A 16,092-nucleotide genomic window follows, 5' to 3' on the forward strand; every position below is an offset into this window, starting at 1 on the left:
AGAATGACAAGGTACTATGACTTGGGTTTCTTCGGTCATTAAAAGGCAAATAAGTTTTTGAGTGAAGGGGAATAGAAGAGACATATAGACAGACAGACACACAAACATGTAAATCAAGTTCTCATTATCCTTAGGATTCCTGTGGCACACTGACCACTGTTCTCAGTCAGTAAAATTCCCAGTGCTTAAAAAAATTATATGAAGTTTACTGGGACTATCTGGGTTATGATCTAGCGTACAATTTCCTGTTCAAGCTGTATACTGCATGCATTTCTGATTAACTACCTGAGAATTCTTTTTTTCCTAAATTTTAATAGATAGGACTGACTCAGTGTTATGGAGGCACATGACTCACATGTTCAGATAAGACTGAATGTGTCTCCAGATTTACAGAATGTTACTTGAAAGTAACATTTTTAATTTGATTGGCATGAAAATACACATAATAATCCATCCTTTTAGAAATTTAGCAAAAATATGGGGGAGGGAAATGGAACTAGGAGAATGCTCCACTGCTTTGCACTCAAGATGTGGATTGAAGCATATGTGAATTCAAGTGCCTGAACCACATGGTCTCTTCTTCTTTTGTTGTTCAGTTATCACCCAGAATCACCAGTGCTGTAGAAACACATCGTGACCTGGAGTCGTGGTTTGACACTAGCCCAACACCAGGCACCCATGAAAGCCACTTGCTCACCCTCCCTTGCCACAGCTGGGCAGAGGAGAGAAAAATTTAACGAAGGGTTCATGAGTTGAGATAAGGATAGGGAGAAAACATTCCAAGGGCAAAACAGACTCAACTTCATGTTTCAAAGTGAATGTATTACTAACAGAGTCAAAGGACGATAATGAGAAATTAAAGAAGTCCTTAAAACACCTTTTTTCTCCCAGCCCCTCCCTCCTTCCCACAACAGTGCAGGAAGACAGGGCATGGGGGTTTTTGTCAGTTCATCACCTGAGGTTTTCTTCTGCTGCTCCAGGAGAGGAGTCCTTCCCCTGTGAGACCATGGGGTCCCTCCCACAGAGACAGTTCTCTATGAACTTCTCCAGCGTGTGTCCACCCTCATGAGCGGAAGTCCTCCCAAAACTGCTGCAATGTGAGTTCCACCCACAAGCAGACAGTCCTCCCAAAACTGCTGTGGCATGGGTGTAGGTGTGCACTTCCATGGGGTGCAGTCCTCCAGGGACAGGCTGCTCCAGCCTGGAAGCAGGGCCCCCTCTCTCCACTGGGTCTTCCACTGGATCACAGCCTCCTCCAGGCATCCACCTGCTCCTGTGTGAGCACCTCCCCCACAGGCTGTGGGTAGATCTCTTCATCCCCCGTGGACCTCCATGGGCTGCAGGGGGACAGCCTGCTTCACCATGGTCATCACCATGGCCTGCACAGGAATCTTGGCTCCAGTGCCTGGAGCACCTCCTTCCCCTCCTTCTTCACTGACCTTGGTGTCTCCATGTTGTTTTCCCTCACATGTTCTCACCTCCTCCTCTTCTCTGACTAGAAGAAAAAAATGTGTGTGCCCACTTTGTTTTGATTTTTTCTTTAATATGTTATCACAGAGGCATTACCAACCTTTCTAATGGGCCTAGACTAGGCGAGTGGCATGTCCATGCTCAGAGCCATCAGGGATTGGCTCTGCTGGCCATGGTGGAAGCTTCTAGCAGCTTCTCACAGAAGCCACCTCTGTGGCCCCCCTGTTACCAAAAACCAGGCTGTACAAAACCAACGCACCTGGTCAGAGAAATTACAATATTATTAATGAATAATTAACTGTTGATAATTAACACATATCTAAAAATTGTAATAGCAGGGATTTGTAACAGTAGTAATTGTAAACTGGATCTCAGTGTGCCTTAGGAGGGATTAAGGACTTTGTGGTTTCCTTAACTACCTGTGGCACTAAGAAATTTCATAAGTGAAGTGCTAAAAGAATTAGGGAAATGTATAAGCTACTGTAAGCTACTCACTTCCACACTGTATTCATGCAATTTGGATTTTCCTTCATCTCATGATCTTATGGCCATAGGACTCTTCAGTCTGCACTTCCCAACGTTCAGATCAGAGCCATATTCATCTCTGTCAAACTGTATACTGAAGTAAAAATTATTTATTTTTTCCCCTTTTTTAATATTAAAAAAATGTGGGAAAAGCATCTAGATCTGTTTTATTATCAACAAGAAAAATCTGGCCAAACACCGAGGAGAGAGAATTCACAACAACATACTGATATGCAGTAAGGGAGGTTTAAGCTTACTGCTATTATTACTGTTACATTAATTTTCTTCTTTGAGACAATTCTTCATTCAAGGTGAACTTTATTTTTATCAAAATCTACTAGGAATTTGATTTCAATATCACACTACTCCTCATACAAAACAAGTCTTGATGAGTCTGTTTATGTTCTGATTTGACACAGTTTCTTTCCAGTGTTTAAGTAGGTACCTTTTATTGCATGCTATATTGAGGGTCTTGGGTCAGGGATTAATGTATAACTCAGTTTTCCCTTTCTAGTATTTGCCTATCCCTCTTTCAAGGTATAATTTTTTACTCTGTTATTTACAGTGTGGTCATCTGTATTCACTGAAGCAGGGACTCCACATAAATCCTTCTCTTGCCTGCTTGACTCTGCTTGTATTTCTTCTCAGGTTTCATTGATTTCATTGTGGAACCCACCTTTACTGTGTTGACCGACATGACAGAGAAAATTGTGACTCCGCTAATTGATGAAGCTTCCCACTCTGGCATGTCTGGATTTAGGCGTTCCAGGTGAATAGCCTTGCACCCTCTCCCTTCACTCTGCACAAGCTGCCATTGCAATCAACTGCCCTGATTTCCCCCCTCCTACAGTGTATGTCCTTCTTGTGGCTTAAAGACCCATATCTGCATTGTCAACATTGCAGCTCACCTTGTGAGGTGACTTCGTGCAGGGAAGTCCAGCCTGGAGGAGGTCCAAGAGGGAGCAGGGTGGCATCAGCCTTCTAAGACAAGGAGCACAAATGGTTACAGCCATGCAATCAGATGCACTCTCAGATATACTCTCAATGCTCTCTCAGTCACTAATGTCAGAGAGAAGGTGATGAGAGTAATTGGGAGGCACTTGTTTCTTCGTGTCTAGAAGTATAAATGGGATTGAAACACAAATGATGGCTGGAAAGAATAAGCCCACTTTTAGGGCTAGATAGTATTTAGGGTTATGCAAATGCACGAAGAACCACCAGAATTTACCTGGAATTTAGGTGTAGGAAGTCTTGGCCAATTGAACCTGCACTGCTGTTTTAGAGATACTACTCTTTTAATAGTTTAATTGACAAGGCATATCTTGGAATTCAAATGCCACATGGGTGGTGCTCCCTAGAGTAGGGGTACCAAGTCAGGATTCGCTCTCCCAGCTGACTTCTTTGCTCTTGAGCAAAGACCAAACACTAATATCTTTCTATGTCAGTAAGCTTGTTGCCTTTATTAAAATGTTCACAATAAAAGCATCTATCCTCAAAAGTCAGCTGTAGGATCTGTAACAGAAACAAGTGCCTGAGCCTCAGCTGAGGTCATCAAGCCCTTCACAGAGATTGATTGACCTGTGCTTAATACCTCCCATTGGTGAATTTTAGGAGCCTCCTCCTTTGATATATTTGATTTCTAGAATTGTCTGACTCTCCAGTAAGATTTAGGGAGAGGAGATACACAAAAAAAGTAGTGACAGCACTTCGACTGATTCTATTTCTTAGTGACTAAGAATGCCAAAATATAGAAAGGGAAAAGCAGCCCTTTATTTCTAATTACTTGTACTCTTTGCTTTAACATTGGTTGGCCTGGGGTGGGAGAGAGGGTAAGGATAAGGTATTCAAGCTTATTTTTACAGGGTGGCTCTGTTATCTGACTTTCAACCATTATTTTTTCTTAGCTGTATTTGAGTGTATGGAATACTGATTTCTTCTGTGTTTTGTGATATTGTGTCCCAGTCTGAATAGCATTAGTCCCTCTGAAGTTAAAAGATCAAGTGTCAAGAGCACTGGATCCGAAGGAAGTGCCTCACTCAACTGCTCCATACTCACTGTAGACTTCAAATGTTTTAAAACCACCTGGACTGAGGTGGTGCAGCAGAACAGGGAGAAATGGAAGGTGCAAGCCACCAAAGGTAACAGCCAGGCTTCTTAGTGAAAGAGTAAAAATTCTGCTGACCTCTTCTTCTTCATCTTCAATCTAACCATTCTCAAAGTAAGCACTGATAGTTTGAAAGAATCTGCTTTTTGAGTTCAACAACTCACTTTGAATTCAGAAAGATAGGGACATTGTGACTCCTCTGTGCCTTATATTCTTCTTACGTGGTGTAAGTGTACATAACGAAGAGGATGTGAACAATGGGAGGAAAAAAATTGAAAGGGAGTTCCCCTGAAATCACAAATCACACTCACAGTGGGTGGAAAAATAGTTGGAACAGTACTTGTAGGTACAGGTTTACAATTGTTCATTGTTCAATTTGAAACAAGGTGGTAGTTTAAGAGATGGATGGTAATTGGGGGATAGTTCAGGGGAGGAGGACAGGATATTCTGTATTCACAGCTGGTTTCATATTTCTGGTGATAACTTGGAAAATTAATTAGGAACGAAGCTGCAATTGTGTGTGTGTTCATCAGTCTGGGAAGGACTGCAAACATTTCAGAAGAATATGAGAATATATGTTGGTTGAAAGTTTACCAGGGTTCAATACTGTCATGAAACTGAAAAAAAATCCCAGCCATCAACCCACCACCACTGAAAAAACCCAACAAAGCAAAACAAAACAAAGCAACCCACCACCCCCACCACCCCCCAAAAAAAAACCAACCAAAAAACCCCAAAAGACTTTGCTTCTAAGATCTGTCTGGCATTCTTCTCATCTTTTCAGCAGTAAAAAAGCCCTCAGTGCTGTTTCTGTGTCCAGTTTTGGCCACTGCCGTTGATAAAACATATGAACCAGTTGTAGACAATGCAGAGTACAGCAATGAAAGTTGTAACTTGTTTATAGATAAGAAAGTGTATAGCTGAAAGCAGTTTTTTGAAGACTATTGCAAAAAAGGAAACTATTTTTAATTCAAATACCCTGGACCATTAAGAGGAGAAAAAATTGGCAGGTTATTATAAACATTATTATAATGTCTAATAAGTTAGACATTAGCAAATCTCTATTATTGGAGTTCTTTTGGAAATACTGAGACCCACATTTTGAGAATCATTTAGGTATAATGATACAATTTATTCTCTGATCTGAATAGTTGTTGCTCAATCCCTTATTTAATGGAGTTGTTTTATTTCATATAAATGGAAGGAGTTTGATTTTAATGTATTATGTGGCTGTGACTTTAGGGATTTGGCATAGTTCTCCAAAGTGTCAGAGCAGATTTTTCCTCTTCAACTGAAAGACCTGTCTAAAGGTTCAGGAAATCATGTTTTATTCAAACCAAACTTTCCTTTGTGATTAAAACTTGCCATTAATGAAAAACATTTCCTAGGCATTCCATGAAAGTGAAAACAAAACATAATTCAAAATCTATTTATTTTCCAGGGACTTTATTTTTTGGTGGGTTTTTTTTGGTGTGGTTTTTGTTGGTTTTTGTTTGTTTGTTTGTTTGTTTATTTTTGTTTTGTTATGGGTTTCTTTGTTTGTTTTTGTTTGTTTGTTTAATATCTATCAGTTCCTTATGGACCAAATTAAAGCTAACCAAACAAGCAAAGCATTTAACATGTTCAATGTCTCACAGTATAGGAGCGTTGAGTGAATGAAGTTACAATACAGGTAACTAGTTTTAAGAATTTAATTTCAACATGTACCATATATATTTTCTTGACTAAGCATTTACTATATAAAAATCCTATGCGAAAGACAGAACTGTGGGGGACTTTTACATAATTTCTGTGTTTCGAGGTACATTTAGCAGTACAAGCATGCATATTTTTTGAATCCTGAAAGAGTTATACAAACACATGGCTCAGCATATCTTTGTATGGGCTAAGGACTAAGGAACTGGTTTTGGACTCCAGCCCACTTGCATCAGTATCTTTGTTCGGCTGCTGTTTTCTCCTGACTTGCAGCAAGTTTCTTCAGCACCCTCCTTACCTGTCTTGCAGCAAGGCCTGCCACATAGCAGGGGCTTAAACTGCTGATCCTTGTCAAACTGGTGTCTTGCACTCAAGATGCATAACCAGTGCAAACAATTATTATTAAGAGAATACAGAAGCATTTACTGTTTGTTGACAGCAAATAGAAATTGGGGATCAGAAAGGAAGGAACCTATTATTGCTATTTTTGTAGCTAATATTATTATTAAATTATTTGTACAATACTGTATTCCCTTTGGTAATGGCATTGTCCCTAGAAGCCTCAGTGAGCTATTTTTATCCTATGATATTTATAGAAAATTTCTTATACTGGATGAGAAAAGTGAGTTTATTACTGATTTTTTTTTGCCTAAATGATCGTCATTAAAGAGCTACAAACAAAAGAACTGACTAAACAAACACTCTAACGTACAAAGCACCATTTGGATATAGTATCTTCTGACACTACTTTTGGCAAGAGACACTCATCCAATGGTGTTGTAGCAAGCCTGATTCTCTTGATGCAAAGTTCTGTCCTGTGGTCCAGGCGCAAAATAAAGCTTTTTTTTCAGATCCCCAAATGAGAGGAATCATTCTGTATGCCATGAGACCCTGAGATTAGCTCAGATGGTTAGAGCATGGCCTTGACCTCTGTATGGCCCATTCATATAAAAGTTGCACTTTATGGGTCCCTTTTCAACTGAGAATGTTCTGTGAAATCTATGAGACATCCCTACAGCATTTAGTAGCTAGTATCTCTTTTTGCCTTTTAAGAATTATGAGGAACCACTTTTTCAAAGGTGAACTTTTTATGGTAAAAATAGGACATGTGCATAATATACATTTAGGACAACCAGGGGGGTTATTTTCAGAATATTTTGTTAAATGTCCTCCTACATTCTTTTTCCATTGTCAAATCAGTTTCTACATTTATCTTAGAAAATTTGTTTGCGTGTGAAAAGCTGAAGTAGATTTAGACACGTGAGTTGTTCTTGTCAAATTGACTGATAGTTGTGATTTCTTTCCTTGTTTGGCTTCTGTCTTTGCTGAGGATGCAGAAGATAAAGCTAAGAAAGAAGCAGAGGAAAATGCTTATCAGGGAACAGATGAAAAGGAAAGAGACAAACAGGATGGGAAGCCAGGTGAAGATGTCAAAGAAGCAAAGACAGAAAAGAAAAAAGATCCAAATCCTGGGGAAAGCGAAAGTGCAGATTCTGGTAAGAATCCTGTAAAGGGCACTTGGCAAAGTGGTATGAGCAAACACGAGGCCTATCAAGGGAAAAATGCACCTAGGACAGATAAGAAAATGGATCCTCATCACATTGTGGGAGGAGAGAAATAGTATGTCCGGAATGGTGAGTTCTCTCCTTCCACTGAAACATAAATCCAGCCCTAAAACCAGTATCTCACCTTAGTGATGGGGGAACCTGATGTCCTGAAAAAGCATTCCCGGGCCCAGAATCTCTTCCTGAACATAGGCATAGTCACCTACATATGGGAATCAGAAACTAAATTAAAAGTAGTGTTCTTCTGTAGATGGGGTTCATCATACCTGCTTGGAAAAAAAGGAAAAATTATTTTTGTCATGGAACTGAAGTTGCCTCTTATGATTCACAGCATGGAAAGCTGAAACAAATATTCCTGCTTCAAAGAACATCTTCATTGCTTGAGTAAACGACAGAGGAGAAGCCAAAGTTGGCTTACAAACTCGTTTTAAAGCAAATTAAAGACATCTTTGATTTGAACCTCAGATCCAAATATGTTTTGGAACAGAGAATTTTTCTCAACTAATTTTTTAGGATTTATTTCATCTATACTTCCTTTACCCCATTTATTTTTTTACAAGGACAGTCATGAGCCTTTATTTTTTGAGGGTTTTTTTTTTACAGAAATTTTATTCCGGTGTTTTTAACTTGCTGTAGAACTGAGTTAAAATAAGAATCCCATTCTGCACCCAAAAAAAGTGGAAAAAAAGTTTGAAAATTCCATTAAACATTAAAAACACTTATTAAACCCAATAGAAGAGATCACTTGTCTCTTGGCTATTTCACTGTCCTTCCCAGCACACTTCCTGCTCCCTGGAGCCAATATCAAAAACTGGCAGTACAGTCACATGTGACTTATCACAAACTTGGCTAGTGTCATGCAGTCCAAAAGTAGCAAAAAAACCACTTAGAAGCCTCCTCTTAGAAAAAGACAGAATGAGCATTTAGGCTTTGAAAGTCCAGGTTCAAGCAGTGAGTTTAGATGGCAGGAGATGCAGAAATTGTGTTTAAAAAATTCCTGATATCATTCTCAGGGTTGCTGGCCTTTCCCAGTAATTCCTTCATTCTTAGGGGTTTTTTAGATTGGAAGGACTGTGGGAATCAAAGCTGTCATTCACTCTAATGTATGGGATTTTTCTTCAGACAGTGCTACATGTGTGAATGGAATGGGCTCCTCAGGAAGACAAAAAGGTCAGGGGCACATGAAATCCCAGTTAGACTGCACCAGACTTTTCTTCCAAAATCCTTTGTGTTGCATGCTTCTAACAATATGGGGATTAATACTACTGTAGTGATTTTGCTTGTACCTTTTTCAGCAATGTGTCTCTGCTGCAGTTGTCAAAAGTGCTTTGAAAGGAATTATAATTTTTGAAAACTAGTGTCTTCCTCAGGAAAAGAAATTCTACTCCTTTGTTTATGGGATAAGGCCTTTATGAGGTACAATCACTACAGAGTCTCTGGGGACTGATGAAAACATTCATATCTGTGGATTCGCCACAGCTTCCTTTATGCCTGCATGTTAATATCTCATCTAATGTATTTGTCTTATTATTTCTCTGCCTCTGTAATCCCTTTCAAAAAGATCAACATGATCATTATTCTGCTCTGCTGCTGGCAGTATGACATGGTAGATACAACATTACTCAAAAGTCCCCTTTTCATAATATTCCCTGTAAGTTCAGAAATTGTGTTATCAGGTGAGTTTAAAGTGTCTCTGTCATTCACTGCCCTGTGCTTTCTCCGAGAGATTGAACTCTGAAATAGTGCATGTGTAGATGTTTGGCATTTTTCCTGCACACACTTAGGGTCAAGCAACTTGTTTATGCAATGGTCAAAAAAGCACTGTTAGCTCATCACTACCATCAGCTGTATGAAAGTGGAGGAAATGCAAGAAGACTTTTGTGCTTTGCTAGGTGCATTTTTGTTTCAGTTCCCCTTTTTTTTTTAAGACCGCCTTCATCAAACAGACACCTAAACCCTGTTGGATCTGCTCACAACCTCTCTGTACAAAGACCCCAACTCAGTGGCAGTGTGATCAGATGAGGAGGGTGCTGCTAGTCCTGTATCATCTTGCATTCATTTTTTTTTTCACCCACACAGTGAGTTTAGGAAGATAAACATGAAAAGTTTTGAATAAAAGCTGAACAGAGCACGCTTTGGTTCTATCTTGTTAAATATTTTTGGGTTTGAAAACCATTCCTCTTTTATACTATGATGAAGCTTAATTGGAGAGAGAGATTGATCCACTACCATCCAAGAACAATAAATATGCTAATGATTAAGGCACATTGTGGAAGAGGGAGACCTTGTTTCTCTAGAATTTTTCTTTTTTTAAGCTGTTCCAAAAATAAATATCCACTGCCCATGAGTATTTTGAAGGCAGATCACATCCTCTTTAACACTTAATACCTTTAATCTTGATCCAAAGGCTGGGAAGTAGTTATAGTACCAAAAATAGTAATACAGATGGAAAAAGCATCACTGTAATACAGCCTCACATTTACAAAATTCTGAAGTGAGACTTTTACAGCTTTTTGTGTTGAGGTGTGCATCACAAAAGGAAGAAGACCTTTCATACTGTTTGGACACTGCAGCTGAAATAATTCTGTTCTGCTACAGCTTTCCCTTTAAGTTATTTTTTATTTGATCTAGCATTTGGCATTCTCATTCAGTGAAGGGATGGTCTGGTAAGGTCTGATGTGCTTTGCTGTATGACTAATAGAGGACCAAAAAAAGAATGACTCTTGGTTGACGTTCCTGGCTTCATAAAATACACCCCATCTTAAGTTGCTATTTTCATTCTGCATGAACCATTTCTCTGCCAAAGGCCTTGATTTTCTGGTTTGCTACAGAGACTCTAAAGGCAATGATCAGTGCTAGGAGGATTGTTCCCTGATATCAAAACAAATGAATCTGTAGATAAAGGAATCTAGTAAGAGAAAGTAAGGCAAAATTACACAGGCCTGTTCAGGGTATCTAAGATGGTTCTTTAAAACAGACACTTATGATGAAGCCTTGAAGGATCTTATTTCTTTGGAAAGCATAAATGTTTCAGACTCCTGATTCTGAAATGAAGCTTATGATCAGGTTTTTACTGGCCTACATACAATCAGAGGAATTGTGAGCTTGCATACGAACTTTAAAAGGTTTTCATAATTAGAAGAAATGTATAAGTAGATTGTAAAGCTTGCTTATCTGTAGGAGTTGGATGAATTTTTTCTGGTGCTGTTCTATGAAAATGTGTTAATTCAGTTCCTTTTGAATTCAGACCTCTCCTCCTAAGGAACATCTCCTTTGGGTGTTGCAATTTCGCTGAGCTACAAGCATTAAAATGCACTCTGCATTAAAATGCTTATAGTGTTTCTTATTGCTTCTTATTGCTTATTTCTAGGTGAATTAAAGGAAGACAATAAATTGGACAGAAAAGATAAATTTAGTGTGGGGGATGAATCAAAGAAAACAGATGGTAAGGACAGCATTTTATTGCATTTTTGACACCCATTTTTATATGCAATCTATTGTTTCCTAAACATCTCCAGTTTATTCTAAATCCAAAAAAAATTGTGTGGTAACCAGAAACAGACTTACCAGAAACAAACTTACCAGAAACAGTCATTAGATTTGAAAAAAGCCATTGAAGCATTCTGAGGGAAAATCATTCCTTTGACATAATGCCTAGTACCACTTAGTTCCGCTGGTAAGCCTTATCCATCAATTTTTGTACAGTGTCTGAAAGAAAAATCCTGGATTATTAGAGTTGCTTAATAGGAAATGGAGATTTGTGAGATGATATCCTTCTGACTTTCTTTGGGCTGTATTCTTCTGTCTGTAAGGACAGGCTGCACTGGACATGAAAAAAACAGACCTAAGAAAAATTCTCACAAGAGGTCCTATTAAGGATGCAATTGAAATGGGAGGCTGCTGAAACATTTTTTAACTGTAGCAATCCCAAGACATAGGATGGTTTCAAGGGCACCTGGGAATAATTTCAAATGAGTCTGAGCCTAGTGTAGAGGTCCGCAGACATTTTAGCAGCCTCAGCAGTTTGGAAAAACGTCTAAGTTCTACAGTGTGTTTACACTTTTGCACTTCTTCACCTGTGTACCACAGGCCTCTGAGATAGTATCTGAACCACGTTGCCTCAAAGACAATTGCTGAATTATTAGGTAGCAAAATAAATGGGACCAAATTTTCTAGCATTTTCTTTCTGTATATATCAGTGAAATTCACTGAAATGTAACTATTCCTAAATATAAACAATATAGTGCTTTGTTTTGATGGTCAAAACCATCAAAATTATTTAAATTCCTACTTCTCTAGCAAAGTGGTAAATAAGAAGAAAATACTATACCTCAACTAAACATGTAGAAAATTCAATCTAGAAGCATGTATTAATTTCAGACAAATTATTATGTACTTTTTCTTAAGAGGCCCCTTAGTAACAACTGTTTAGAAAACTTCAGTTCTTTTGTTAAGAGGTCATGTTACTTATATAGTTCAGTTAAATGTCTGTAAGGAAAACAGTCTTGAACAAGTACCAATCATAGCTCTTACTGCAGTCATGCAGAAACTAAGCATAAATACTCAAATAACATATGACTTTTCAGATTTTCATGAGTATGTGCAGTTCTATATGTAACTATCGAGACTCCAGAAAGATTAATGGGCAGAATGACTGCTCTCCCTACTCTGATGGGTGCTGGCTGAGCAACCATTGTGCCGGAAGGCTGCAGTCCTTGCAGGACCAGGTGAATGCAGAAACACTGGGGCTTTTTTAGGATGACTCAGGAGCACCAGCTGAGCCAAGAGAGTAGACCCATGAGTCTCTAACTTTGAGGAAAAGGTTACATTTGAAGGCCTTCATTCTCAAGGTCTTAGAAAGATTAGAGCCACCTGTTTATTTGGGCTGGAGGACCAAGAAGTGAATGTTTCATACTAACTTGAAGATTGAAGATTGAGGATGTGAATTTGGTGCTTTGCAAGTCGCTTATCTTTGGTGTTTTTGTATTTGTTATTTATTGTCTTGTAAGAGATAGCTAAGTCCATCTCTTTAGGGAAAAGACCAGTACCATGGGACCAATTGATTACAGTGAATAAGCAACTCTAACCATGCAAAAACAATTTGTAGGCCATTTCTCATTCAGTGTGGAGGCAGATTATAGTTAATTGTCTAATTGATAAAAATCAGAAAAAATATTGTGAATTATGTACCTTCGAAAGAAAAAAGAAAAATGCTAGAACGGAGCTTCTGCTTTGCCAAATACTGCACAACCTGTTCTGTCCATTACCCACTCCAGAGCAAATCTCCTTACCAGCCACGTGAGGGGTGTGGAGAAAGGAACATTATCCATGGATAATACACAGCTGTTTGCAGACTACTGAAATGTTTACTCAAACATATGCTTTCTCTTGTGCCAGTGCATGGTCTTTCACATGTCACATGCTGGAAAAAAGATTTAACAATTAGAAAGATTGAGATTATGGCTATAATGTGCTCACCACATGTAATTTGCTGGTGGGTGAAACTCAGCCTGGACTTTTTTCAGGGGCAAGGGTACTTGGGTTTTACAACCTCTGTTCTGTTCTTGGGTTTTACAACCTCTATTCAGTGTGCAGCTGGGGAATATTTGTGTTAAACAGGCCCATTTATGTGTGTTTAACATAAGAGCTTCAGCTTTCTCACCAGTACCCTTCTGCATCAGCTGAAGTCTTGAACTCAACTGACAACAGTCTGTCCTACTGTGCAGGCATCCTGCACTCAGAAAAGAAAGCTGCAGAGTATATTTTGCATAAATCTTTGTAGGATATGTATCCAAGTTGTTTTTGTAATTATATACAAAGGAAGCTATTGTAGTATCTTCTTACAGACATACATACATGCCAAAATAATTCTAATATGTTTGTCCTTCTACTACATGGGGAACCTAGTGACTAGAGAGATATAGAATAGCTAGTCATGTTGACACAAAGATGTTGAAACGACATGTATACCCTGTAGTCATAGGTGTGAAATGTAGTTTCTGTGTCAGTTACCTTGAAGGTACAAAATAATACTTAAGTGGGCATGCCTCCAGGAACAAGGATCAAGCTCATTCAGAGTGTGAGGAACTACGTATCTAGCCAGAGATTTGTATGACTAAGTCTATCCATACCAAAACCAACTGCAGTAAAGCTAGTTTGAGGATGGCTGTGTAAGTTGCAGTCATACTTTGGATTTCAGACTTAACCGCTTTAAAATCCTGTGCAAGTCTCTTGAATATAGACTAGTCTTCTCATGTTAATCTGATCTTCATATTATAGGGTTTTTTTTCCTGTGGGAGATACTGCTTGTTATTCAGTACTGCCCTTTTCCTCAGTTTCCAGAAAATAAATATGGGGATGCCATTTCCCAAATAAAGATACAGTCCTGTCAGAGATGTCATCAGCACAAGTAGTTCATCAAGTGCTTCCTGTGGGATAGAGCATTGTTAAACCATTTTGGAAAACCGAATTTTCCCATGTGAAATCATTGCTCAGCAACTCTTTGAATGGAAAATTATAGGCAGTCCCATGGACATAATTTTTCTTTACATTCCAACCTTTCTTTTTTTGAAATACATTTTTTTTTCTAATAAAACTAACAGCAAATGAGAAAATTATTCTTCCCCATTACAGACTTGATATCAGAAGAAATTTTTTACAGTAATGGTGGTGTAACACTGGAACATTATGTCCATTGAGGTGGTAGAAACCTCATTGCTGGAAACATTCAAGGTCAGGTTGAACAGGGCTCTGAGCAATCTGATCTAGTTGCTCATTGCTGTGGAGTTGGACTAGATGAGCTTTAAAGGTCCCTTTTCAACCCAACTATTCTGAATGTATGATCCTATGATTCACACGTTATTTCTACCACATCCTCTTTTTTTTTTTTTTTTCCCCTCACTGGGAAAAGGTTCTGCAATGTTAATTCAAAGTTTTCAGTGTAACTTCTTGTTTTGGGGACCAAGCACAGTTCATTCAATCAAATGTACTCTCTAGCTATCAATTGTAGACAAATAAAAGGTTCCTTTTTTGTGTTTGTCCTAGGAACGTATTCCTCTAGTGGAAACATGCATGTTTTAGTACAGAAATACACAAGGTATTTGCTTCTTCAAGACATAGTACATACAGCGAAAGCCTAATGTGCTCTGGCTATGTCATGAGCAGTGCTGCCACCTCATGGTCAAATCAAAACCTGTTTTTTGACGGGTCATTGTTTCAGTACTACATTCTTCTATGCAGTGCAACACAATAGAATAGAATATAGTCACTATAATATAATGTAATATAATACTATATGTAGCCTTTTAAATATACGGACTATATTTCAGGCTTACCAGAGATTGAGGTGTTAGCTTTCTTTATTTTGATTTTGTTAAGATATAATGTTGCTTATCAGTAGTTAAAAGCTTTTCCTTTGAGTTCTGTACATTGCCCATGCCAACATGTAGAGCTGCCTTTCAGTCTTAATTTTTCTTGATAATGATTTCTTGATCAGAAAGTGAAAAATTCCCTGATTATTAAGTTAAAGCCTTCATTTCTTTCTGTCCCATTTGTCCCAAAAATCAAGTGGCAGAGTAGCTGGCACAGAATGTTGTTATCTGACAATGCCTTTGGTATAGGAACATGGTGGTGAGAAGACACCATGATGAGGGCTCCACAATTATCCAGAGAGAGTTGAATTAACAGGATTCTTCCCAGCTTCATTTGTCAAAACTTCTCAACCATTTAAGAATTGCCTGTCTTTGCAGCCTTCTGCAAGATACAATTCTTATATGTGTCAATCTAGCCAAGACCACTGCATAGCAATGAACACTAAGTAGACTTCTGATGAAATCCTGCTTATTTAATATGCATAATTCTGATGTTGTTTTAAAACAGGTTACTTAAGTGTGTAAATGAACAGCATTTGTCTCTGTCTCCTAGAGAGAAGTAAAAAGGCAAATTTCAGATCATATAAATAATGGTGCCATTTCTAATTCTGTTTAGAAAGATAAACTGATCTCTCCATTATTATGAGATGCAAAAAGTCCATTTCAGTTTGTAAGGCAAACACATTGTATTTCTCCTTGCTGCTTGATAGTGCTCTTGATAGTATGTGTCATAATCCAGCAGCACAGGCAAATTGGAATGACAGTAGTCTAAGACTACTTACTAAAGACAGTTTCCTTCGTTTTGTCACTTCTTTTTTACGGCCTGTTACTTGAATTACATTAACGGCTATTGCCTCAAGTTACAAATCAGAAAGACTCGTTAGCTTCTGGGAAAACTTGATTGAAACATGAAGGCATTTTGCCTGCTGGAAAGACATATTTCACTGTAATTTATCTCTGCTGAACAATTGTTCCATAGTACTGCAGTATAGGATAACTGGGGGCTGGAATAGCTTCTGTGCTTTTAAAAATCCTTTTTGTGCTCTTTTGAAAAAATGATTTTGCCTAATTTAGCAACTGGCACCTGAGGCAAGCTGGAATTTGCATAGAAGAATGCATTATGAAGAAGGTTTTATTCAGTTTTAATAGCAGATGAACATGATGTGATATGATCTTTGAAGCTAAGTGCAAAATACATTGTTAGTATCTAGACAGGGCAAATGGTACATCACCATGGTATGCATGCTTGGTGAGAATATAGGGAATATGTAGAAAGGTACCTTTTATAATTATGCAGATGATTTTGCAACTTGTCAGTTTTGTGTGTGTTTGTAAATCTTATGGAAAGCACCTGGTTTTCCTT

At 38.3% G+C, this 16,092-nt stretch overlaps 1 protein-coding gene across 8 annotated transcripts in view; it reads left to right on the forward strand.

Annotated features, from left to right (window-relative positions):
- PDE1C (phosphodiesterase 1C) overlaps positions 1 to 16,092 on the forward strand; it is a 367,759-nt gene that overhangs the window by 340,080 nt on the left and 11,587 nt on the right. For 7 of the 8 annotated variants that reach the window (XM_032102433.1, XM_032102379.1, XM_032102404.1 and 4 more), the window contains 4 exons: positions 2,644 to 2,764; positions 3,958 to 4,133; positions 7,132 to 7,290; positions 10,730 to 10,804. In XM_032102433.1, the coding sequence (XP_031958324.1) occupies positions 2,644 to 2,764; positions 3,958 to 4,133; positions 7,132 to 7,290; positions 10,730 to 10,804 (531 nt within the window). The remainder of the gene's footprint in view (positions 1 to 2,643; positions 2,765 to 3,957; positions 4,134 to 7,131; positions 7,291 to 10,729; positions 10,805 to 16,092) is intronic. The other variant, XM_032102397.1, reaches the window with a different exon arrangement.

The sequence above is a fragment of the Corvus moneduloides genome, chromosome 1 (genome assembly GCF_009650955.1).
Source record: "Corvus moneduloides isolate bCorMon1 chromosome 1, bCorMon1.pri, whole genome shotgun sequence".
Lineage (NCBI taxonomy): Eukaryota > Metazoa > Chordata > Aves > Passeriformes > Corvidae > Corvus > Corvus moneduloides.